This window comes from Rosa rugosa, chromosome 4 (assembly GCF_958449725.1).
Source record: "Rosa rugosa chromosome 4, drRosRugo1.1, whole genome shotgun sequence".
Lineage (NCBI taxonomy): Eukaryota > Viridiplantae > Streptophyta > Magnoliopsida > Rosales > Rosaceae > Rosa > Rosa rugosa.
The window spans coordinates 46,790,066-46,816,195 of record NC_084823.1 but is presented as its reverse complement, the minus strand read 5'-3'; the positions used below and the strand labels follow the sequence as shown (position 1 = coordinate 46,816,195).

At 37.8% G+C, this 26,130-nt stretch overlaps 3 protein-coding genes across 7 annotated transcripts; all 3 read left to right on the top strand.

Annotated features, from left to right (window-relative positions):
- Positions 1 to 2,869: 2,869 nt before the first annotated feature.
- LOC133745750 (uncharacterized) lies at positions 2,870 to 6,993 on the top strand. 2 transcript variants are annotated; one of them, XM_062173871.1, is made up of 3 exons: positions 2,870 to 4,800; positions 5,324 to 5,799; positions 6,608 to 6,993. In XM_062173871.1, the coding sequence occupies exons 1-2, from the start codon at positions 3,054 to 3,056 to the stop codon at positions 5,779 to 5,781; spliced, it is 2,205 nt and encodes a 734-aa protein (XP_062029855.1). In that variant the 5' UTR covers positions 2,870 to 3,053; the 3' UTR covers positions 5,782 to 5,799; positions 6,608 to 6,993. The 2 variants fall into 2 exon arrangements, with proteins under 2 accessions (XP_062029855.1, XP_062029856.1); XM_062173872.1 differs by having other exon boundaries at positions 2,872 to 4,800; positions 5,372 to 5,799.
- Positions 6,994 to 9,189: 2,196 nt separating this feature from the next.
- LOC133745778 (uncharacterized) lies at positions 9,190 to 13,150 on the top strand. 3 transcript variants are annotated; one of them, XM_062173908.1, is made up of 4 exons: positions 9,190 to 9,871; positions 10,253 to 10,963; positions 11,519 to 11,964; positions 12,701 to 13,150. In XM_062173908.1, the coding sequence occupies exons 1-3, from the start codon at positions 9,316 to 9,318 to the stop codon at positions 11,959 to 11,961; spliced, it is 1,710 nt and encodes a 569-aa protein (XP_062029892.1). In that variant the 5' UTR covers positions 9,190 to 9,315; the 3' UTR covers positions 11,962 to 11,964; positions 12,701 to 13,150. The 3 variants fall into 3 exon arrangements, with proteins under 3 accessions (XP_062029892.1, XP_062029894.1, XP_062029893.1); XM_062173909.1 differs by having other exon boundaries at positions 9,191 to 9,871; positions 10,256 to 10,963; XM_062173910.1 differs by lacking the exons at positions 11,519 to 11,964; positions 12,701 to 13,150 and adding an exon at positions 11,287 to 11,511.
- Positions 13,151 to 21,833: 8,683 nt separating this feature from the next.
- On the top strand, positions 21,834 to 25,242 carry LOC133706621 (uncharacterized). 2 transcript variants are annotated; one of them, XM_062132157.1, is made up of 3 exons: positions 21,834 to 22,418; positions 23,408 to 23,847; positions 24,769 to 25,242. In XM_062132157.1, the coding sequence occupies exons 1-3, from the start codon at positions 21,890 to 21,892 to the stop codon at positions 24,784 to 24,786; spliced, it is 987 nt and encodes a 328-aa protein (XP_061988141.1). In that variant the 5' UTR covers positions 21,834 to 21,889; the 3' UTR covers positions 24,787 to 25,242. The 2 variants fall into 2 exon arrangements, with proteins under 2 accessions (XP_061988141.1, XP_061988140.1); XM_062132156.1 differs by having other exon boundaries at positions 23,408 to 23,982.
- Positions 25,243 to 26,130: the final 888 nt, after the last annotated feature.

Genomic DNA, 26,130 nt, shown 5'->3' with positions numbered 1-26,130 from the left:
AGAAAGCTTATGATTAAATATTTGTATAGGAATCTGCAGAAAAATCATGACTACATATATTTGACAAAAGGTTTTGTTTATTTTGCTTGTGAATCCTGCTGCTCATATTTATGAGCATAAATCAGAATAGTTTTGAAGATATACCATTCAAGGGCACTTCGTAAATCTATGTTTGAAGCAAATGATTGGCCCCTAGAACACGGCCAACAACCAAATCCTGGAGGTGAGGTGGGCTGAAGCAGAGGGGAGAATGATGGAGAGTAGTCATTGCTTAGAAATCAAAATGCTAAAAAGTCAAGCCCTTTCGCGCAAAATTCAAAAAATTAGGTTATAATTTCTTTTCGAAGTTCGAACCATGTTATGATAAGATGGGGTTCCCCGTTCCCCTTTCCAAAAAAAAAAAAAAAAAAAAAAAAAGGGATGGTGACGAAGAGGCTCTAAATCCTCTAATGAGGACATTTAGGGAAAATTTCACAAATGGTCACTCAACTATGACTCATTCGACACTTTGGTCACTGAAGTTTCAAATATATCACTTTGGTCACTCAACTATTACATTGTCAATCACTTAAGTCACTTTGTTAATTTTTTTCATTAAAAAAAATTATAAAAAATACTCTTTGGGTGACTTAAGTGATTGACAGTGTAATAGTTGAGTGACCAAAGTGATATATTTGAAACTTCAGTGACCAAAGTGTCGAATGAGTCATAGTTGAGTGACCATTTGTGGAATTCTCCCGGACATTTAAAATGAAGATTTTACGAGGACTTTCTAATTAACGGTTGTGAGACTCACTTTTCGATTACACTTCAACAAATGGTTAATGTTAAGATATGCATGAGTATTTCACTTCTGAAAATTTTATTTCAAATTGTTAATTGTTAATGTACCAAAATAGATCAAATCAATAGATGAACCAAATCTTTCAAACCTGCATTTTTTATGTTCATAAATAATAAACTACGATTACGAATGCCTTAAAGATTTTCAATTTGTTGAATATTTTAGTGGTTGATTTTAAATTCTGTGATTTTCAAAAATGATATACTCATGAATATTTAAATATCTAACGGTTGATTTGTTGACATGCGATCAAAAAGTGGGTCTCATAACCGTTAATAAGAAAATTCTCATGAAATCCTTATTTTAAGGTAAACCACATTTTTTAGTACGAGAAAGTCTTGCGTAGGGCCGACGTAGGGGACACGTGGTACGGGTTGGCCAATCAGGTTCTTAGCAGGGGGGTATTTTGAGTATTTCACTTTAAAAATCAGGGGCATTTTCAGAATAAATGTAAAATTTAATGGGTTTTGATTGGGCAGCCGCACCACATGTGATGCGGCTGCCGTATGTAAGAATTTTTCTTTTAGTACCATCTGCATCCAACCTTATGTGGCAACTGATGTGGCAGAAAGTTCAACATATCACAGAATTTCATTAAATGACATGACTGTACCACATCAGTTGTCACATAAAGTGAGATGCATGTGGTACCCAAAAGGCCAAAAAGGTGGTTCACCTAACATTATTCTTATTTTAATGGTCTTTATTAAAGCCTCACCTAAAATGGTGAAATGATTCAAGTTCAGTTCAGAGTTCAGTCTATGACTATCTCTTTCTTTCTTATTAATAAATCACATTCTTATTATTAGCAGTTTTACATGTGCATCACATGTGATATAAACGGTATTTTTTTTATCATTAATATATTCATATTGAAAAGTCTTACAATCAAGGAGTACAAATAGGCTCATTAGACCCTGCCACAACCCTTGAGGCTAGGGAAGATTATACGCTTTGTTGAGCAAACTTAAACACTTGAGTCATTGACAATGCATGGATTGAGCCAATCAGACATCATGCTCTACCATAACGAATTGGAAAGTACTTAATAACTGGCGAGCTTCATCCACCAATGTCGCTTCAGGACTAAGACCCTCTTCACTACCATTCAATGTGGATTGAACTGTAGAGATTCAAAGGGAATCGGGCATAAACAAAACACGTCAGTAACCACCCTACCATTTAAGTTCTTAGTGACTAATAGACGGAGAAATTCCGAGTTGTCAATTGTGTGTGTTGAATGACTCTTTGTTTCATATTAGTATATGCTTCCCTTCCCACAAGTAGATGAGGATTTGAAAGCGGCCCGCTATTTCACACATGACATAGAGGTGGGCTGAGTGAAATTAGATTTATCATGTTAATTTTGTCTTGTCATTTATCGCTATTTGAGAATATATATATCCTACAAGTGGTCAGGGCCTCTGTGCCTGTTGCCTATTGGTGGGCCCTGCGTTGGAGGGAATAGTCCGGCTCTGCTGGGATACCCTCCATAGGTTTGTGTGTTGCTGACAACACTAACCTCTCCTGAGCACAAAAAAATAAAATAAAATATTAGAACGTAGCAATCTTTGGGTAAGACTTTCCGTAGTTGTCTTTGGGCTCCATACCAGTGGGTTCCTCACTCCCACCTCATGTAAAGTCTTTACGAAAGAATTTCTCATCAAAGTGTTGTAATGTTTTTTCTTGACATGACTTTGTGATATGAAAAGCCAAAAACAAATGATTTCATTGACAATCAATCTAAATGATACATTGTTGTTGTGTTAATATTGGTTGACTAGTCTAACTAATATCGTAGAGTGAGCCGGGTCTAAAGTGGGGCTAAAATGTAAACTCTAAATTGTAGAGTAGAAATTAAAAAAGGAAAAATTATATTACTTTTTTATATTTTAGATTAGGGGTTAATTAGTAACCTAATTACATGCTCTCGTACATGTGAGTTTACTAATTAGTAATTACATACCCTAATTACATGTTAAGTTATTAATTGGCATGGTCTCCAGGAGCTCAGTCACATAGCATATGACTCAACGCGAGCTGAGATTCCCTCATTTCTTAGTTCTCACTTACCTCACCAAACCCTAACCCCAAAACCAGAGGCCTCTTCTCTTCTCCTCCCTCTATTGCTGCTACATTTCCAGGCGTCGGAGTCAAAGCCTCAACGGCTCAACACCGGCCGGGACCAGTACTATTCCGGCAATCGATTATGGGCCTCAGAATGTTGGCTGGGAGCACCGAGGAAGATGAAGACGAAGCCCAGATACAGACCATTTCCGAGATGATGGCGATCCTGGGGAAGGGCTTCGATGGAGTCGGAGAGGCTTTCTTAGCCTCCGGAGCGGAGCTTCACCGAGAGTTTGAGGATCTGAGCAAAGAGTACGCAGCGCTCGAAGAAATGCGCAATCTTGAGCTGCTGGTAGTGGAGAGCGAGTACAGAGAACTCGACGAGAAGCACCGAGTCGCTCATCTGGAGATGATTAAGGTCTCGAAGAAGTTTGCAGCGCTGGAGAGGAAGTACAAATTCGAGTTGCTGAAAACTTTTGAGGCCAAGGAGAAGTGCGCAGGGCTTGAGGTGAAGATCGAATCGGAGGTCCGGGAGAAGCAAAGAGCGGAGGAGAAGTGTAGAGAGGTCGAGAAGAAACACGCATTCGAGGTTTCGGAGAATGCGAAACTGCAGAAGAATCATGCGTTTCTCTGGGACAATTACCAATTCGAGAGGATGGAGAGGCTCAGGATTGAGGAGAGGTGCAATGCAGTGGAGCAGAAGCACGAGTTGGAGGTTTCGGAGAAGCGAGGAGTTGAGGAGAAGTATGCAGAGTTGGAGGAGAGGTATGAATTGGAGCGGCTGGATAGGCTTAATGTGGAGCATGAGTATAAAGTGCTTGATGAGAAACACCAGTTGTTGGTTGAAGAGAAGCGAAAAGTCGAGAAGGAGTGTGCAGAGTTGGAGGGAAAGAATGAGATACTGGTGCTGGAGAAGCTCAATGCTGAGGATGAGTGTAAAGTGCTTGAAGCAAAGAAGGGGTTAGAGGTTGAAGGAAGGCGAAAAGTCGAGAAGGAGTATGCAGAGCTATGGGAAAGGCACAAATTGGATCTGCTGGAAAAGGTCAGGATTGAGATAATGTACAAAGAACTAGAGCAAAAACACCACAAAGTTGAGGAGGAGTATAAAGAACTTGGTGAAAAGGTTAAAAATGAGGAGGAGTACTGTAAAGAAGTTGCTGAAAAGTACCCGTTTGAGGTTATGGAAAAGCAAAAAGTTGAGGAGAAGTATAACGCTTTGGTGGAGAAATACAGAGTTGATATGCTGGAAATCCTGAAGGAATATAGTGAACTTCAGGAAAAGCTCCAGTTTCAGCAGCAGGAAAATCTCAAAATTAAGAGGAAGTGTGAAGTGCTCGAGGAAAAGATAGAATTTGAGCGGCTGCTCAGAGCTCAGGAGTCGGAAGAAAGAGAGGAAAAGGTCAAGTCTGATAAAAAATATGCAGCTCTTCAGGAAAAGTATGAATTTGAGATGCTGGAAAACCTTAAAATTCAGAATGAGTATAAGGAACTTGTAGAAAACCACCGATTGGAGATACTTGCAAAGATCAATGCTGAAAACGAGCTTGAGGAATGCAAGGCCCGACTCGAGGGATTGAAGGAACAGCAAACTGTTGCCAATGAGAGGTATGAGAGGCTTCTGGAGGAGGTGAAGAAGGGAAGGAAAGCCGAGGATAAAGAGGTGATTTTTGAATGCCGAAGGGGGAACAATAACTTCAAGAGCCAAAACACGATGCATAAGGAAATGTTTGAGCTACAGGCTTCAGGGTTGGATAAATTGATGGATGCGAAGAGTTTGGATTCAAGAAACAAAGAAAAGAGCTTTGACCATGTCACAGATTTAGAGGATGTCCCTGATTCTATGCCAGCAAGAGCGGTCTCTCCTCGAAATGGAGGTTTGCAATCTTCAGGTACTGGATGTTATAATTTTGCGAAGCTTATTGAGTTTTAGTGTTTTATGAAGTAGAAGTCACTGTCTATGAAATTTAGGTACCTCTGTTAAGTTGGTAGTCAGCGGTCATTTTGTACATGTTTGAAGACTCGAAAGAGGAGGACAATTGATGAATCTCTAAATGCGAGTCATCAAAAACATATATGCAGCAATGTTGGGAAAATATGGGGATGATTAGCACCCGTTTCAATTACTCTAATTTAGGAACAAAATTACACTTTCATGTACAACAGATTTATTTGTGATCTATAAATCTTCCAGCCGATTTCATAATAGTTTTGAAGATAAAAGGCACTTCATTAATCTAGGTTGTCAATAAAAATGACCTCTTTAAATATTCTATAAGCCGATATTTACATCCTGTGCTGTATTTGCTAGGATGAGTATTCTTCATCCGCAAAAGTTTTTTTTTTTTTTTTGCCAATGTCTCAGTAATACCTAACATGAATCTTTCATGCCATGTACTCTTAAATTTTCATCAGGACATTGTCTTCTCATTAACGATAGCGATGATGATTGTGCTCTTGTAGAAAAGAAGCGGATGGGGTTCAAAAGAAAACGAGATTCATCTCCAAATACTAGTAGCATTGACTGTGGTGACAATTTGGAACAGGATACTATTCCAACCACTGAGATGAAGCATCACCAGAAGCTAAGCCGCTGTGGCTCTCTGGCTAATTATTTCTCAGAAACGTTTGCTTCTTCTGCTGTTAGTGACTATGGAAAACAAAATAAATCAGCAAGTCATGCGCACATAATCTTAGGATTAACCATAGAAAAAGCAAGGGGAACACAGAAGTCGCCTATTGAGTCTCCTGCAATGGCCAGTAATAATGCGCCTATTGATTGTGATAGTGATGACAGTTCTACATCCATTTTCAGTTCTGATGACTCTGAGGATGAAGATGGAATTCAATCTATGTTGAGTGCTATAGTTTAAAAGGCTAAAGCATGAGAGGTAATCAAATTACATATATGTCTGCTTAGTGCATTCCAAAAGCTAAGGTTCCTGAAGTTTGTATGAATGCCTTTTCTGTTTTTGGGATCATAATAACTTGCTGCCTTCTTTATATTCTGGTATGATCAGTTCTGTCATGCTTCTCTTTATAATCGTGGTATTGATTTAGATCGGAATATTTATTCGTCTATATGGGGTTTGGTCATTTTTGTTGCATGTCATTATTAGATAGTGGAGGGTAGAATTGATTTTTGTCAGGTTTCTTTGTTTTCGCCACTATATGTCTGGATATCTTTGTGCATTACATAAGATTTGCTAGTTGGTTGAAGTGTACAATACAAGGAAATTTTGTAAGCACCATTAGATTCTAAACCAAAAGGGAGTAAAGGAATAGTTGAGAATTTGAGATACAACACACATATTATATAGCTAAATAATGTGGAGTTTCTGAGCTGCAACACACATTTTAAGATTTATGTTTCCGCAGATCTTTATATGCCATTACCAGTGTCATCTAAATCTGTTGTTAAACAAAGCAGCAAAGCATAAAATTTTGGAGGTCAGCAGTAATATAATGTAGGATTCAGGTGTAGTATTGTAGTAAGGACATGCCTCTTCACACCTTTTATGAATGAAATTTCTCACGAACGAGTCAGGGCAAGTTGCAGCATGGTAATTTCTTTTTCTTATACATAGATTATAGGCTTATCAACTGCTTTTGAAATTTGTCATGTACTTTCTTGATCAGTGAACTGTACTTACATTCACGTTTTCATAGTTAACTTTTGCCTTTTCAAATTGGCTACAGGGGAACAGTTTGGTTGAGCTGATGAGGATCAACAAAGGGAGTGTATATCGTTCTGTCAAGGTGTCGTACTTAGGCCTTTTTTTTTTTTTTTTTTTACTGCAACTACTCTCAGCAGATTGTGGGAGGCATCGTTCTTCTGAAGTTGTTAAGTTGAATGCACCCCTACTGTTTGAGAAGCATGCTGATAGCAGATGATATTTTGAAAGTCTGCAAATTCCTAAACTTGTTGCAGAGTTTTCTGTAGATAGTTAAATGCGCAATAGAGAAGTAGAGCCTGATTCCTGCCAACTATGAAACCTGTGACGTTACGGTAATGTAACTATTGTTGATATGAAGGTATTAGAATGCAAAAGTGGGCAGTGCCGTAGTTTCTCTGTCTTTATTTCCTTTGCATTTGCATTTCATTTATCATTTTGTCAGCGGAGTTAATGGAGTATGTAAATATTGTTGTGTTATGGGACTAGTTTGTTTGTTTGTTTTTTTTTTTTTTTGACAAAGCAAAGAAAATTACAGAACAGATGCTCTAGACAACCAAATCCTAACTTATCAAAAGTAAAGCATGACTCCTTTAAAAAAAAAAAAAAAATAGAGTGTGACTAGCAACTAGGGGAAAAGATTTAGGGCTAGTTTGGGATTGCTGCGATTTAAAAAAAAAAACTGCTGCTGCTGTGTTGTGAGAATAATCAGTTGTGAATTAAAACAGTTTCGTATTTGGTAAATAATATTTCTAAAAGTGCTATCAGTACATAAAACAACTGCAGAGTGTGTTTTGATCTATAGCAGCTTCTAAAAGCAACCTCTAGGCTGCTTCTAAAATTTGCTGCCAGTGACCTATAACTTCCAATTAAAGCTATTTTTTATTTATTTACCAAACACAATAAAATCTAAAATTTTGAACAAAAGCTGATTTTTTTAAAAGCGAAGCAATCCCAAATGGGGCCTTAATCCAACTTTGAGCAGGACCATAATGACCAACATTAGCAATAACATCAGCTAAAAAATTAGCTTCTCTCTCCACACGCTTGAAAGAAACTGAATTAAGAAAAACGGCCAACTTGAGAATATCTTGAACCACTGATTTGATTCTTCAGGGAGTTTGAATGCAACCAGTTATACTATTAGTCAAAAGCTTGGAGTCACCTTCAACTTCATCATTGGAAAATCCATGCAACCAAGCAGCATGCAAGCCTGCTCTCAGAGCCATAGCCTCAGTGGTAAGGACATCAATTGAGCCTAAGTGAGAGTAGCAAGTCCACCCGTTGAGGGCTAGTTTGGGATTGCTGTGACTTTTAAAAAAAATTGCTGCTGCTGTGTTGTGAGAATAATCAGCTGTGAATTAAAACAGTTTCGTGTTTGGTAAATAATATTTTTAAAAGTGCTGTTAATATATAAAACAACTGCAGAGTATGTTTTTATCTACAGCAGCTTCTAAAAGCAGCCTAGAGGCTGCTTCTAAAATCTGCTGTCAGTGACCTATAACTTTCAATTAAAGCTACTTTTTATTTATTTACCAAACATAATAAAATCTAAAATTTTGAACAAAAGCTGATTTTTTAAAAAGCGAAGCAATTCCAAACGGGGCCTGAGGTTGGCTGGTCAAGACTATTCATTGTTTTTTGCCTTTGATTTCCACATTTTTTCTTGACCAGTCAGATATTGGTCACAAAAAGTCACTATGGGTCACTTTCTGGGTCAATTTCTTGACCTGCCAACTGACATTTGGTGACCTTTTGTGAACAGTATCTGACTGGTCAAGAAAAAAAGTGGAAATGAAAGGTAAAAAGCTGTGAATAGTCTTGACTAACCAACTTCAACGGGTGGACTTGCTCATGGGACTCCTTGGTTTAACCATCTAGTTAAAGGAGTTTAAGAATATCACTCGAATTTGATAGGGACCATGCAGGAGGGTGAAAAAAAAAAAAAAAAAATTAAGAGACCAATCATAAATAACTACAAGTCTTATGGGCGAATAACATTAATCCGGACCCACCACGTGTACCATGATCTAGGACTATGTTATAATTTTCCCCATGGTTCGGGACTCGGACGGTCGGACCATGTTATAGATAAACAGAATTGTAATATTTTCACGTAGACTTTATTACGATGGGTGAATTTTTTTTTAATTTTTTACTAAAGCGTCAATCAACAACAAAATCTTACTATTATTAAGAGAAGAGAACTTGCTCTCCAAAACTGAATTTTTTTACCAATTTAACCCTTATGTATTAAAAAACTATGAAATATAATTAATCATTAGGGATGATATAGTAAATTGTAAAATAGAAAACAAAAGAATAAAAATAAAAGAAATAGTAGAAAACATGGTGGTTGTATGAAAAACTTTCCACTATCTTTAACTTCTCTCCACACGCATAGTAAGTGAACCCTGCTAGTATCATTTAGTGGATCAGTACTCCGAACCACGACACACTAGTGATCCGAGGGTGTAAATAACTCTTTTTCACTTTTTTTGCAAAGAACACGGGTACCGGTGACCAAGGTAAAGTTGGAAAATTCAAAAATGAGAGTCCCAATATAAAAGTACTCATTAATGGAAGAGAATCTAATAAGTACAGTACAGTGGTGTGGGTAGAATTTATGTGCTAGAGTCAATCGTCTTTCTAAATTCTTAAGGAAAAAAACGAAGACCCTTGACCCCTCCTCTCCTCTCCTCTCCTTCCCTCCAAAACCAAAACCAAAACCATATGACTCAACCACTCTCTCTCGTGGTTTGTGGAAGACGACGATCCTCCTCTGATCTTGAAATAGAGGACAACAATCCAAGCATATCGCAGCTGGTTTCGGCGCTGCGGGACGCGTTTCAGGAGGCCGAGTTCGACAGAATCGAAGAGGCCTTAGTCGCCAGAGAGGCCGAGCTGAAGCGGCGGAACAAGATTCTGAGTGAGAAGGTCGAGTTGGGCCTGCTGGACCGGCTCAAACTGGCCCAAGATCTCGAGGATCTGAAGGAGAGTAGGCAGCCGCCGGAGAAGGTGAAGGAGGATGAGGTTTTGGACGAGGACAAAGAGGTAATTTCGCGGCTGCGAAAGAAGAACAATCGATTAGAGATGGAAAAATTGAGGCTTGATCGTCAGTATGAGGCTCTGGAGAGCCGAATTTTGGGTTTAGAGGATGATACTACGAAATTGGTGAATGAAATGCTTCTGGGTTCAAGTAGAAATGAAGGAACGAGGGTTGTAAATTTGGAGAATGTGTTTGAGTGTTTGATTGAGGCTCAGGCAAACGGAAATCTGCAAATTTCAGGTATCATTCCTGGGTTCATTTTTCACTTTTTAAGTTTTCATGATCCAACCGTTCATGTGTTTATAATACTTGATCAAAGAAATTAGAGATCTTTTGGTCACTCAAATAAACATAATGATAGTAATTGTTGCCGGGAACGGTCTATTTGTTTGATGCAATTGAATGGTTAAATGATCTTCAATTTCGTTGATTTTTTGTGGAGATAGTTTATAAAGAAATTTTAATGTACGGACGGTTGGATTATGAGATTATAAGCTGAAAATATGCTCAGGTTCGCCTAAGGGGTCAACCCAAGAATTATTCATTTTTCTTTTTTCTTTTTATGTGTTTTAGTTTGTAGCTGTTGGCTAATTGGGTATAGGGGTTGAATTTTTCTTAAAGCAGGGGAAGCAAAGCTAGACCGAGTGATTCAGAAACAGAGGGAGGAGTATGCAACACTCGAGAAAAGGCATAAGTTTGAGATGGGGAAAATGCTAAAAGTTGAGAATGAGTTTGCAGCCCTCAAGAGAGAACACCAGCTTCAGCTGGAGGAAAAAGTCAAGGTTGAGAATGAGCTGAAGGCTTGCCGGGTAGAGATTGAGGGGCTCAAAGTTGAGAATGAGGTGAAGAAGTTGAAGGAAGTGCTAAAGGCAGTTGAGGAAAAACATAAGAGCGAGTATAAAGCACTGGAGCAAAAGCACCAATCTCACCTTCTGGTAGTTGAGAATGAGTTAAGGCACTGCAAAGCCGAGCTCCAGGGGTTAAAGGAGGAGCAAGGTATCTCAGATGAGAAGCTTCTGGAGGAGGTGAATAAGCACAGGAAAGAGGAGGATGAAGTGGTCAATTTCGATCCCCAAAGGCAAAGCAAGGAGGTGGCGAGTGAGCCTAATGTGGTATTGGAGAACGAAATCTCTCGGTTAGATAAGTTTAGGAATGCAAAGCATCTTGGTTCAAAAAGCATGGATAAGAGAAGCAAAAATAGTGGAATGCCAGATGGTAGTAGAAAACAGAAGTGTATTGTAACCCCTAACCATGTCATAAATGTAGAGAATGATTTTTGTGGTTCTGTGCCAGCAAGTACTTCCCCTCGAGGAAACAGTGTTCGAAATTCAGGTATTAGAAGTTGATATATTCATATAAATCTATGCTAATTTTTTGCTCTTAGCTTCTTGAGTGTGGTGCATACATTCTGCTTAAGCTTTATATGGTATAAATGAGTCTCTGGAATTGTAATTAAGTACCTTGCTTAACTGGTAGTCAATTGCCATTTCCTAAATGTTTGAATATCCAAAAGAGGACAGTTGATATATTTTTAATTGTAACTAGTGTTGTTGTTGTTGTTGTTGTAGTTTTTCTTAGTTACTCCTCGTCTTCATTAAGAGCTAGAATGACTAAATATGCAGAACATTTTTGCTTTGATTTATAATCATCATCAGGGAGGGAAGGAGGGAGGGAGGTCTTTACAGCTTATATCACAACAGGTTCGGAGATATTCCCTTAAAAGGAATTAGGAGGGAGTTCCTTACAACCTATATCACAATAGTTTTGGAGATATACCCTTCAAAGACATTCCTTGCATTTAGATTGACAATGAAACTTCCTTTCTTTTGAAATTGTTTTGCTAATCCCTTGGTGATACTTGACAATTTCACATGAATTCCATATCAGGTACTTCTAAATCTTCAAATGCAGACACCATTCTGCTTAGCGATAGCGATGATGATTGTGCTCCTGCGGAACTGAAAAATTTTGTGCTCAAAAGAAAACGAGCTTCATCTCCAAATGCTAGTAACAATAACAATGGTGGTCACAATTTCGAACGAGAGAGTTTCCCAACCTCTGAGAATAAGCAAAGCCGGATGCTGGGCCGCTGTGACTCTCTAGGTAGTGGCTATGGAATACAAAATAACCCACCGAGTCGTGACCAAGAGATCTTAAGACCATCTGAAGAAAAAGTAGGGGAAAAACATAAGTCACCTGTTGAGTCTCCTGCAAAGGTGAATGGCGAGTCTGATTCCAGTTCTGCATCTATGTTCAGTTCTGATGATTCTGAGGATGACGATGACATCGATCTTGAATCAATGATGCTGTTCACAACAAACAGATCATGAGAGGTAATAAAAATGGCATTTATGGCTGCTTGAGGCATTTGAGAATGCTGTATCTGTTATTGAGCTTCAAGTAACTTGCTGTCTTCTTTTTATGCTAGTACTGACTATATCAAATTGGATTAGAAAGGTATCCTTCCATTTCTTTTAGTCATTTTTTTTTCATTTTTAGATAGTGAACCCCAAATAAATGTCTGCATGCTTTGATCAAATAAATGAATAAATAAATAAATAAAAACAAATGTCTGTATGCATAACATTTAAACAGTCCTTAGTTGCTCTAGCTATATCACTCAAAGAAACCTTTGCCAGTAACCTGTGATGCTTAAGCTGCTAAATGGGAAGTGAAGAAAACAGTTGGTATATAGAACTTACATATGTAAAAAATTATACATATCAAGTAAGACTTGTTTTTAGATAAATTGAAGTTGTTATACTACTGTGACTTGTGATGTTTATATTAATATTTTGTCTAGATCCTTATATAGTTATACCATTAGCAGTAATTTTTCTGGTTAATGAGAGCAGCAATTCATAAAAACCTTGAGTTCTTAAGTGATAAAAAGCGCGTTTGGATCTAGAGGAGGCTCAGGGCTCGCAGCCTATTATTCTCAACAAGATAACTATATTATCGCCTGCTATTTAAATTTCTCATGTTTTGTCTCCTTTATAGAGAGTGGTATTGTTGGTCAGTGAACCATACTTGCAATTACTCTTTTTTAGTAAAATTCTGCCTTTTCAGATGGCTGCATGGGAACTACTTTGGTTTAGTTTCTTAGAGCTCGGGGACAGACAACACAGCGTAAAAGATCTGTCAAGGAGTTGTAGCATGGCGTAAATGATCTTTGTGACTGCAAGTACTCTGAACTGTTCTTTTGGAGATTCTCTTAGAGAAGAGATCCTGCTTTGTCAGTTCTCAAAATGGAAATATGGAATACAAGCCTGCTGCTATGCAAAGCATTTTTGATGATGGAGTATAACATGGGTAATCATATTGCAAATGATATTTTTGAAATTCTGCAAAGACTGCAATTTCTGAACTGCTTGCAGAGTTTTATGTAGATAGTTGAATGTATAGTATAGAAGTTGAGCCTGATCCCTTCTAACTAGGCTGGTGCATTAACATGTCAACTGGTTCAACTGGTCAAATTACTTGTTTTATGGGATGAAAAATCATGTTATCCTTTGTAAATTGGTTTTTAGTTTCAATGATCTAGAAAACTTGACAAGGTATATGATGCAATTGAAAAAAAAATAGGTTAGTCGTGTTTTTGGTGCAAGCACATATGTTCGCCTTTAGCCAATTTTGTGCTAAAGGAGTAAAGGGGTATATGGTGCAAGCACAAGATCAGTTGCTTGTGTTTCAGTTTAGCTAATTAATGTTTGTGTTGGCTTTTTAACCAATATGCACGTATCGATCTCTACTTTTAACTGATTTTATTGATGTGTTTTACCTTACTAGATTTATGTTTTTGTTTTACTCTTTCGGCGCACAATGCAATGCTGGTTAATAAGCATGGTACAAGAAATTGGTTAAATTGAAACTCGTGAGATAATCCCAAATAGATTGAGAGGTGAAAATGAGGTGGATTAAATTAGGCCAAGTTCCATACAACACAAAACAATAAATAAACAAACTGAACATGGTACGACTGCAATTTTTGCCGAAAAATTGTGTCATTGCATGAGTTAAGGTTTCCCGCCCCTTCTTCATTTTCAACTAAATTTTACGCCGCATCTGGTGTATAGATAGACGCTCTATGTTACAAAACACATTAAGCATTGGAGTCATCTAATTTAGAACTTAAATGTGTTTCTGTAAATTCGTTTATTCCCAACCGCAGACCATGGCAACTCAACCTATCCGGCCAAACAACCACCAATAATGAATGGTTAGCAACATGAAGCCATAGAACCATCTCCAATAATAGGGATGACATATCCCCAAGGAGCAAGAGCAGAACAAGGGCAGGCACGAAACCTTAACGGTGATGCTTGTAGAGAGAGAGAAACTATTAGTTGTTTTTCTCAGTCCTTTATGCTTTTTTGCCGATAGAATTTAATGTATCGAGAACATTATGTTGTTAATTACATTGATTAATCTTGATTTAAATCCAACCATCATTAGATTTAAAATCAAGGATGTCGAATAATGAGACAAATGGAATTATTGCTTTTTAATAAATTACCCTCGCTCTGTCGGGGTTAAGCAAAAAAAAAAAAAAAAAAATCTAATTCCAATTGCTTCAAAGTTGGAATTAAATCTAATGACAGCTAAGCACGATTAATTAAAAAATAAATTGAGTAGGTGAACATTTTTTTAAATTGAAGGAGGTCAACTATTTATTGAAATTGAAAGATTACAACGATATGATGCCAAAAGACATCAAGAAGGAAATAAAACAGTACGAAAAGAAAAATACATATGAAATATAAAAACCTAATAACGCAAGAGCAGCAACGTCGAAAAGCAGCGCTGATTTTACATTACGGATTGCAGCCGTGTAGTGAATTAAGTAGTTGGTGGTTTAACTACCCATCGAACTCCAACGCACAAATTGACAAAAATCAACTTGGCGTCGGAATGAAGGCACTCTCCCACCTAAAGATCGAAGTCGACCAAGGGTGTCAGAACATGGCTTTGTTGGCAGACAATCTTTCACGAACAGATACCAAAGACTTGGGTCCCGAATCCAATACCAGTAACGCATAGGAGCCCCAAACCATGTTGGCAAATGAGCAACAGTCCAACAAAAATAGTGGGACGCAGCCCAAGCCCAACTCCCTCCTGGATCCCAGATTCGGATCCCACATCCGGGTCCTTCTGACTCCGAGAGCAGACCAGCTGAGGCCGCCGACCACAAAGCCATGGAAATGGACCACCAGGCCGGCAACAAACACCCCACAAAATTGCGAACCCTACAACCACCACCTTGAGGATCCAAAACAAAATCGATGGCCGGATCCCTCATTCCCCAACACTCTCCCCAATGCGCCGCCGTCCAATCGAGTCCAAAAATCGGAACAACATACACACTCCATTGTCCCGCCTTCGAAATCCACAAGATGTCCGTCGAAAACCAAGGAAAAGAACCACTGAAGGAAGCTGCCGAAGCCCAGCCCCTAGATGAGATCTCCTTCGACAAACTTCCTTGAATTTGCAGACGGCCACCACCGCCAAGCACACCATCACCGCCACTTTGGGATGCGACGAGAAGAAGAAGGAACAGGCCGAGGCCCGTGAGAGGCTCCATGAGATGGAGCAGGTACAGGGACGACGAAGGGACGCCGTTTCCCAAACCCTAGCGGAGCTAGGTCAACATATTTCAATGTTGAGTAGGTGAAACATGATTAGGTGTATACATATTTACTCAAATTAGATCGACGTGATTTGCCTTATACAGAAATATAAGCTAAGAGCATAGCGATGGAGATGGTAAATCTTTAATACTCTTGAACGCGAAAAGAGCACTGAATAGATATCGATGTAGAAACTTGACCCAGGTCAGAGAATGGGAATAGGGCTGTGTTCCTACCTTGTACCTCTTCTCTCGCCTTGTTCAATATTTGTAGGTTAGAACTGCATTTTTCTTCAATTTTAACTAAATGGATTATTTCTAACACATTTTTACTTGAATTGGATTAAATCTAGTTATAAATCTACTCAATAGTCAAGGAACAATACTTAGGTTCACCCTTAAGGTGAATGAGCATATTCACTCTCTCTTGCGATTAACGCATAATAACTTTATAATTTTCTAATCCAACCATTCATGTTGTATAATGTAATACAAAGATTTGCTCTGTAAAAAATCAATCAAATTGAAGACCTTTTAGTTTTTCATTTTTATGAAATACATGGACGGTTCATCATAATAGTAGTAAGTGTTGTTAGAACCATCCATTTGTTTGATTCAATTAGATAATTAAATGATTTCCGATTCGATTGATTTTTTACAGAGATGATCTTTAAAGGATAATTTAAGATATAGACCGTTGGATTATAAATTTATTAAGTAAAAATATGTTAATCGACAACGGGGGTGAATATGCTCATTCATCCTAGGGGTGAACCTAAAAATTGTCCATACTCCATACTCAAGAACTCAAGACTTCAATAAGCGACTCTATGCTATTTTGAATGTAAAGGCAAACCGCGTGTGTTCTTCTCCGGTTAAGGGCAATTCTAGGAAAAATTTAGAAACCTATTAATTGGTACACGACACTGCCAACCCCCTTCCTCACAAGTCTTTCCAACTTCTTTCATATATAAACCGACGAAGATACACTCACTATCTCACTCATTCCCTTGAAAACCTTAAACTCATCACTTTGTGTCTCTATCTCCACTCTTTACCTACCTCCTTCACCGGCCGTAACCGTCGGCGTCCGCCGTCGCTACGCATTTCTCAACAGACTCTCTCTCTCTCTCTCTCATGGCTTTTAGAGACCAACCTGATGAGACGCAAAGCATTTCGCTGCTGGTTTCGAAGCTGCGAGATGCGGGACATGATTCGGATGTCGATCAGGTCGAGGAGAAGTTGGTCGTGAGAAAAATGAGATTGAAGAGAGATCATGAGAAGCAGATGAAGGAGTGGGAGGAGAAGCTTCAATCTGAGAGGGTGGAGAGGTTGAAGGTGGAGGATGAGATGAGGGTTTGGAAGGAGAAGTATGAGAAGCTTCAATCTAAGAGGGTGGAGAGGCTGAATAAGGTGGAGGATGAGATGAGGGTTTGGAAGGAGAAGTATGAGAAGCTTCAATCTGAGAGGGTGGAGAGGATGAAGGTGGAGGATGAGATGAGGATTTGGAAGGAGAAGTATGAAAAGCTTCAATATGAGAGGGTGGAGAGGCTGAAGGTGGAGGATGAGATGAGGGTTTGGAAGGAGAAGTATGAGAACCTTCTGGAGAAGGCGAAGAGACGGAGGGTGGACGCTGATGAACAGTTAATTTTGAAGCTTAAGAGGAAGAACAAGATACTGCATAGGAAGAATATGAAGCTGTTGAGGGAGTTGGAGAGTGCTATGTCGAAGTTGGCGGATGAAAATCAGAAAATGATGAACATTTGGGGAGGAAGGACTGATAATGGTGAAGGTAGGATCGATAAGGGTGTTGAAGAATCTGCTCCTGTCCTAGAGTTAGAGAGAGGGTTTGATTCTGCTCAATGACTGAAGGAAAAAGATATCCGAAAAAATCATCAGGTGTATATTAGATTTGCATTTTGATAATCTGATTTTAATTGGTAGATGTGTTGTTTGTATGTTTAATATATTCAGGGATGAACTTGCTAGCTAGCCCTTTTGTGAAACTGTGAATTTTCAATTGCCTAGCTTTTGTGTTTTTGAACTGTGAAAGAGGAGTAGAACTCTGTTGGAAGAAGTGACCTAGGTTAGAATCAAGTTTGTAAGGAGTGTCAATTAGGTTATGACTTATGAGCAATGTTTTAAAACGCTAAGGCGTAACCTAAGGAGCCTTTTTTGGGAGAGCCTTACGATATAAATTTTTTTATGTATATATAACATATGAGGCAGAGAACTAGGTGCTGAGGCTTTTAATTTGTTTAAGAACCCTAACCATTTGGAAGTCCGGTGGCTTGGATTCATCGACTTGAGGGGTCAAGCTGGAGCTAGCCAGTTTTGATCGTTAGTTTGGGTAACTAGAATAGGGCAGAATTTCAGCTAGCGTGCATGTATATAAGGGTAGCCAAAGTGAGGCAACTATTCGGATCCACACATTCAACCCGCCTGATGTGTATCATATGACGTGAATGCATATGGTAGGAAGCTGCGAATTCATATCCTCTTATGTAAATTTAGTAGTTCATCTCACGTGAATGAAATTTAAAATATATTGGATGTGTGGTAGGCCAAATGAGGCAACTGTATGTCTCGGGCTTATATATTCATCTCACCTTATGTATATTATGGCGTGAATGCATATGGTAAGAAGCTGCAAATTCATACTCTCTTATGTAAATTTAGTAGGTTATCTCATGTGAATGAAATTTAAAATGAGGCAACTGTCTCTGACCCTCAAATATATCCATTATATTATTTCGTGAAAAGACGTATATAAATCAAGTAGCATGGCCCTGATTCAGACACAGCCATGTCGGCTTGTGTGTGTGAGCCCAGTAGAGATGTGTAGTTGGATTCATCGACTTAATTTTGCACAAATGAAATTTTGGCACAGCTGAATTTTTTTTTAAAAGCATTACTATATTCTTTTCAGCTCACTCCTATTATTCTTTATCAATGGTTCTTATTTTATTTTCTTTTTTCATAATTACGAAGAGTAACCAGGCATTTACCAAAAGAAGGGTAATTATTGAAAATTTGAAATATTAGTGAGGAAAAATGACTCGGTGTATGTGACCATAATTCTGTTCAACATGCTTTGAGTATTAAGGTCATATGGTCTATATAACATTTTGGATTAAATTATGTTTAGTCCCTGTACTATGACCATTTTTTTGTTTCAGTCCCTGACATTCTCAATTAATCTGAAAAGTCTCTAACGTCAAAATTTCCGTCTGATTGGTCCCTCCCGCGTCAAATTAGGAGTTGACCTTAGGTGAAATGTTCAATATACCCCTCTGTTATTTCTTTTTCATTTTTAATTTCTTTTTTTCTTTTTCATTTTTAATTTCTTTTTTTCTTTTTTCTTTTTAATTTCTTTTTTTCTTTTTTCTTTTTAATTTTTTTTTTCTTGTTCCTTTTTAATTTTTTTTTCCTTTTTTAATTTTTAATTTTTAATTTTTTTTTCCTTTTTAAAAATTAAAAATTAAAAATTACAAATTAAAAAAGGAACAAGAAAAAAAAAATTAAAAAGGAAAAAGAAAAAAGAAAAAGAAAAAGAAAAAAAGAAAAAAAGAAAAAAGGAAAAAGGAAAAAGAAAAAAGAAAAAGAAAAAGAAAAAAAAAAGAAAAAAAAAGAAAAAGAAAAAGAAAAAAGAAAAAAGAAAAAAGAAAAGAAAAATAAAAAAAGGAAAAGGAAAAAAGAAATTAAAAAGGAAAAAGAAAAAAGAAAAAAAAAAAGGGCCGCCGGCGTGGAGAACAAGAATTGGGGTTTCGGGTCGATCTGGATTGGTTCGCCGACGTGGCGCTACCGATGCAGCAGGATACGATGGTCATTAAAAAGAAAAAAGGAAAAAAAAAGAAATTAAAAAGGAAAAATGAAAAATAAAAAAGCAAAAAAGAAATTAAAAAGGAAAAAGAAAAAAAGAAAAAGAAAAAAAGAAATTAAAAAGGAAAAAAAAGAAATTAAAAAGGAAAAAGAAGTAACAGAGGGGTATATTGGACATTTCACCTAAGGCCAACTCCTAATTTGACGCGGGAGGGACCAATCAGACATAAATTTTGACGTTAAGGACTTTACAGATTAATTGAGAATGTCAGAGACTGAAACGAAAAAAATATCATAATACAGGGACTAAACATAATTTAATCCTAACATTTTCATGTGCTTTCCTGCTATCCTATGGATTTGAAGAGAGGTGCAGGAAAATATTAGAAAGAGCCAGCGATCCAGAGACTCATATTTCTTATTCCTTTTTGCATTAATTAATTGAAGAGTAGTGGTCATTCCTACCGGTGTAAGTAGCGGGAGGAGGGGAGAGAGTGTTCATCATGTTTTTGTGCATTGCGAAGTGGTTGTGTCCTTGTGGAAAAAGCTTTTTAGGGAGACTGGAGTGTGGGAGAACACAGTAGTATAGCCAGTAGGAAGAATTGATTTGCTTAACCACAATCCTTCTGCTTTTGGCGAAGGAAAAAAGGCCAAAGTCCTATGGGGTTGTGGAGTGTTAGCTGTGCTTTGTGTGGTGTGGATGGAAAAAAAAAAAAAAAAAGAATCTTGAAGTCTATAGCTGTGTAGAGGTGGGATTACTTTGGGAGAGAGTTCTGGCCTCTCGGTGTCTCTTTGGGCTTCTATTTCTGGGGAGTTTAGAACCTATGCCTTGTTTTTTACTTTTTTAGATTGGAAAGCAGCTGTAGTATAAGGATCTTTCTAGGCTGTTTGCCTAGTTTTATCTTATGTGGACTCCTGCTTAGAACAATGATATGAAGATTTTGTCTTGGACCAGATCCCAATCAGTGAGATTATAAAGCAACGCAAGAAGTTGAGCTTGGCCCCCAGTAGTTCTCTGGTCACAGGAAAAGATGTTTCTTCTGCTATTAGTGGTCATGGAAAACAAGCTAACCAATCAAGTCGTGATCGAGTGATCTTAAGACAATCTGAAGAAGAAAAAAGGAAGAAACAGAAGCCATCGCCAATTTCTCTGAAGTCTCATGCGAAAGAAAGATATCATACATTTGGTAATTCTGATAGTTATGAAAGTTCTTCTAAATCAGACTATGAGGAAATTCAATCATTGTTCAACGATCTTTTTCGAAATGCCAAAGAATGAGAGGTAATAAAATTGCAATTTTGATCCTGAATTTTGCATGAATGCTATTTAGATGTTCTTATTAATATCTTGTCTTCTTTCTATTTTAATACGTTTAGTTTTTCCTAATGCTCGCGGCATTGAATTGGATTAGAAAACGAGTTAGTCTTCAGCTTGTATTGGTCATTTTAATTAGTAGCATGATTTATTAGATAATATTGGAGCTAGGGTACAACTGAGTTTATCTGTTTTTATATGATTTTGACACCATGCTTCAAATCACTTTCCCTCTGCATAAAATCTAACATTCCTTAATTAGTAACTATAACTGGATTAACTCTTAATCTTGTGAGGTGGCGGCATCCGTTACCACACTAAATCTTTCAACACTTTTGTTAGGAATTAGGTTGAATTAAATTGTTCCCCATTAAGAGATCAGAAATTATAATGTGCATATAGTTTTGTATGTTTGATATTTGTTTTATATGCAATTTTGAAATATCTCCTTGATCAGTCAACTGTACTTGCTTTTACTATCTCTACTAAGTAGTAACAATTGCTCTTGTACAATTTTTGTAGGGAATTGCCTTGTCTGGGGATCATATCCAGAGATCCGCAAGCGAGTGTTGTTGTGTCTAGAGTTGTAGAATAATGATGGGAAAGGGGTCGTGCATGTGACAGCAAGAATAAGTTTTTAAGATATAGTTGAAGAAAGATGATCCTTATTTCTGGACCTCTTGAATCGTGTGAAGATCGGAAGAAGCATTGATAACAGAAGATGACTCAAGGATCCAATAGGAAATGATTTTTCTGAAACTATATATATGCAGACTTCTCTATAGGTAGCTAAATGCATACCATATAGCTAGATTCGCATACTGTCATTCCGAGTCCTTTCCATTTTCTGTTGTTGTTGATGTTACTAAGTTTTAATATGGAATTATGGATGCTTTTGGAATGCAAAACCGGCTAGCGGGTGATGTAATACCCCTCGATCCGTTTGCCATTTGCAGTGATAAGTTTTGTAGTTCCTATTTAGTATTCTTGCTAGCTGCTTGTTGTTGTGAACCAGTTAAATGTGATTTCACATCTAGAAAATTGTTGGTTGAGTTTCTGTGTCATTTGCACCGATACGGGTGCACATGATCATTTTCTTGCAGCAACACAAGTATATATTGATGGTTTTCCGTAAAAGTTATAAAGATGCGCGCAGTTCAAGACCAATATGCATTTGCTGGTTCTTCACACCAGGATGAAACTAATGTGTTTCACAATTCTCTGTCCTCTTGATATTTGGCTGGCACTCGTTAGTAATGTTTGCATTTGCAAATTTGCAAATCTAAAGGAGGATCCTTAGATTTAAATTTTAAGAAATTCTTTATAAAAAAAAAAAAAAAAACTTTGAAAACAAAAATTGGAAAAGACTTTAAAGCCCTTCTCTCGAAAGTTCCATAACAAATAAAGACAACAAGCAGATCACAGCCTTGAGCATTCACTCGCTCTCTCGTTACTCGTTTCCCAGCCAGAGAGAGAGAGAGATTGAGCTTCAACAATGGGGGTTAGGGCACGGCCCAATTTGAGCGGCGAAGCCGAAGACGACACCATTCCGCTCATGATTTCGAAGCTCAAGACGGCGTTTCTCCCCGCCGACTTCCAACGCGCCGAGCGGGCCTTACTCGCCAGAGAATCCAATCTGAGGCGAGAAATCGAGAAGCTGAAGAAGGAAAACGCGAGGCTTCTGGAAGACAACCAATTCCGGGAGCTGGCGATGCTGAGAGTGGAGACTGATTCGAAAGGTGTGATCTTTGAGCAGAGGAGGAAGATCAGGGAGCTGGAGACGCAGAAATTGAAGCTCGAGGCGTTGGTTAAGAGCGAGTATGAAGGATGGAAGGGGCTGATTTCGAAGCTGGAGGGAGATGCGAAGAAATTGAGCGGCGAAAAGGGTGTGGGTTTCAGGAGCAGCAATGTTGGTGTGGTGGTGAAATTAGAGAGGGAGTTTGGTGCTAATGAAGTTGGAGGCGTGGCGTCGAGTGCAGGGAGCTCGATTCTCAGTGAAGGAAATGGAGGTGTCAAAGTTTCAGGTATCTTTAGTCTGTACTAGTTTCTAGTTGATTGCTAGCTAATTGGCTTTGATGCATGCTTGAATTTTAGTCTATATATATCGCTAGTTGCGTTGTTATATATGTTCTTCAATTCTCTAGCTTACTCTGCTATTTCTTCATTAGGACTCTTTTAACATTTGGCATAATTTGAAAGAGGTTTACGGAATAAGGTGTACGTGTAGGATAATGAACAAAGCAAATAGTAGAGTTATTGACATATATATATATTTATAAACAAAAATGTTCTGATTTTGCTTATAGTACTTATGAGACATATATATATGTGATGATGGTTCTGTTCACTAAGTTTGGGTACCTTCCTAGTCTTGTGTACAAGTTATACCTTTCGTCACCATTTTGTGGAAAATCGTTAGGTATGAATATGTTAGACACCTCTAACTCAATTTATGAAATAGTATCTCTCTCCAAAAAAGCATTTTTTTTTTCACCGCCGTGCAAAGAAAATATTTTGTTGCGAATGAACAAGGGTAATGGTGTAGCTATTTATGGTGGTAAATGGGGGAAGGAACTTTCCATGAGTTCTCAGAATATGTTAGGGAAAGATTAGGGGGTTGGTTTTCGTAATGAGGAGCAATTTTGAATATTCCTGCTACATGATCGATCACCACTTTCTTACTGTAACTTAAAATAAAAATCTATACTTTGATGTGTGCGCCGTGTTAATTTGTGATTTACATGCAGTAGAGATTAGTTCAGTCTACCCTCGTATGTAGTAAATGGAATTGCAAATACTACATTTTAGGTTATCCTTGGAATAACTTTGAATATATTCTCTGTTCTTTGCACTTCACAGATAGGTACAAATACTTGTCTTGAAATAAGAACGATGCCAAATCTTTCAAGTTTTTCTATACATACATATGATCATATATGTCACCTTCAAAAGTGTTATCTGCTAGAACCATGTTAATGCCTCAGTGATGCTTAACATATAATCTTCCTGCCAGGTATTCGGAAATCTTCATCTGAAGATGCTGGTTTGATTGATAGACATAATGAGTGTGCTCCCAGGGAAATCGAGATGCTGTGTGAGAATTCTGAAATACATAAAGGCACTGGATCTTTGGGTTTGACTGGTGTAGAAAGGAAGCTAAGGGTTCTTAAAAGAAAACCAGCGTCATCTTTAAGTGGTAGTGATGATGAAAACAGGGGTGGCAATTTTAAGAAAGATAAAAACTCAGACAGTGAGATGAAGCAACTCCAGAAGTTGAGCATTCAGCCTGATGGTCCTCTTATCAAGCAATGCACAGAAATACTTGATTTTTCTGGTAGTAATGACTCTGAAATTCAAAATTTACCAAGTCATGAGCAAGTGAACTCAAGGCAATCTGAAGAGAAAATTATGGCAGAACAGACGTCACAACCTTTTCTCAAGGCTCTTATGGAGGTGAGTAGTGCTTTTGATAATGATCCTCATGCCGATCTTAGTTCTAGTTGCAGTTCAAGTTCCTCTGACTCTGAAGATGACTGTCTACTACTATCTGCACTTGATGATATTATGCCAAAAGCCAAAGCAAGAGAGGTAAAGATAAATGACATTTGTACTGCTTTTGCAATAGTGCCGTCTCTGCTTTCTACTTGTAATATTTCCCTTTTCTCTTTTAGTATGATTAATTGTTAATGCCTCTATTAATACTTGCAGAATTGAATTAGATTAGAAAAGTAGTCTTATGTTTTGGATATTTTGGATGTTTTGGTCATTTCAGTTGCATTTCATTATGAGGTAGTGGAGAGTGCAATGTGCATAATTTTTAACAGTACCAGTGCATAACTTCTAATATGCATTCTTAGTTCCTCAAACTGTTCAATACAAGGAAAACTTTGTCACCCATGCATGATAATCCAAATAAAGTGAAGGAGATGGTTGGACAGGACACACTTGAAGATATTGTAACTATAGACGAAATGTATACAATACTATAATATAATTATATTTGCTGTCTGGACATTGTCCAGATATTTAACTAGCCTTTATAATGGCTTCTATTAATTTTCCTTTGTAAAGAATGCAGAAAAAAATAAGGATTTCGATGAATTCATGTATTAGGTTGAAGGCATGCCTTTTCCACCTCTTTTTGTTATTGATGTCTTGGCTTTTGAGGATTTCCCATGAATTTCATGAATTAGGTTCAAATCTATCATTTCAAACAAAGGAATATATATAGGTTTGACATATCATTGGACTGATCAACTGGTCTTCTCATATTTCTCAATAATTGTCTTTTTGATTGATGAGCGTGCTACTACTTGATCACCATACTTGCTTTCACTGTTTTTAGTAAATATTTGTTTTATACATTTGCTACAGGGGAGCTGTTCTGTCTAATGAGGGTAAAAAGATGATGTAGATGATTGACGAAAATTGTAGTTCTGAGTGCAAGAAGCTAACAAGACATACTGGGAGGAGGTTCAAAGATTTAGTTGAAGAAAGGGGATCATGTCTTTCAAAGTTGTTACATTGACTGCTTACCAAATACTATGAGGAGCAGTGTCGATGACAGCTTTTAACTGAGGCTTGGCTCCTTTTACTGTAAGTAGATAGCTAGATAGATAGGTCCATGATGTAGCATGAGAAAAAGCCGATGGTTTCTTCTTATCACGTAGTTCATTAACATTACCACCGGTATACCCGTATGCTGCTGTTTTGTTGGAACTAGCTGATATGAGTATAACAAAACCGGGTATTACATCTGGTCAGCCAAAAGATGTTGCTCCTATCTGTTCACTTATTTCCATTTTCCAGTTATTATTTCTTTAGCTCTTCTCTATATTCTTTCTGCTAGCTTCGTAGTTCAGAACAGTTGTGACTTGTGATATGAAGTTGCAGAACTGCCCATGGCTCGCAGCACAACTGCCCATTGCTCGCAGCCAACTCAGGTAAACCAGTGAGATTGCATTGTTGCAATTTCAAGACCAATCTGCATTTGGAGTTTCTATTACAGTAGTCGATCAACTTCCAACTTATGCCCCTCTGTTGCGTGAGAAGCTACGAATATTGCAAGTGTAAGAGTATCAGGTTTCGTTTGCAGGTTCTTCGAATTTTCGATCTTTCACAACCCAACCAAACCTGTTCAGTGCTATCATTTCTCTTTCGTAGTAATCTAATGAAGTGGCTTTTTAAGGTGTAACCACTCATTAATCCTATGATAATGACGTTGTTTTCGTAGTAATCATGTGTTTATTATTCATCAACATAGTGGAAAATGAACTAATGTTGACACTGAATGCAAGAGTTACCTGTGACCCCCTCCAATTTTAGGTTAGTAGGTTGTGAACAACACTCTCACAAGTTTTCGATTATCCTAACGTTGTTCATACCATGTCTATATGTCAATCAACCAGTTAAAAGCGAGTGCTGCGAGTGACACCTTTCTCAACTTTATTCAAGTTTAATAAACACATGCACCCTCAAGGGATCAGATAATCTATGATAAGTTGATAACACAATGCTATTCACTTAAGTACCTGACGAAGTAGACATGCAACGGTGCCTTCATGGCAGCTATAGATGAGTTTCGGTATATCACACCATAATAGCAGAAGCTGTTTGTTCGGGTATGACGTGAATTCCTTGGGTACAAACCCCAAATAGCAGCTCTCTCACAACTATTGTCGGTAATATGCTGGTTGGTCTCACCTCATTGTGAGAGGTACTATTTTATACGGAAGT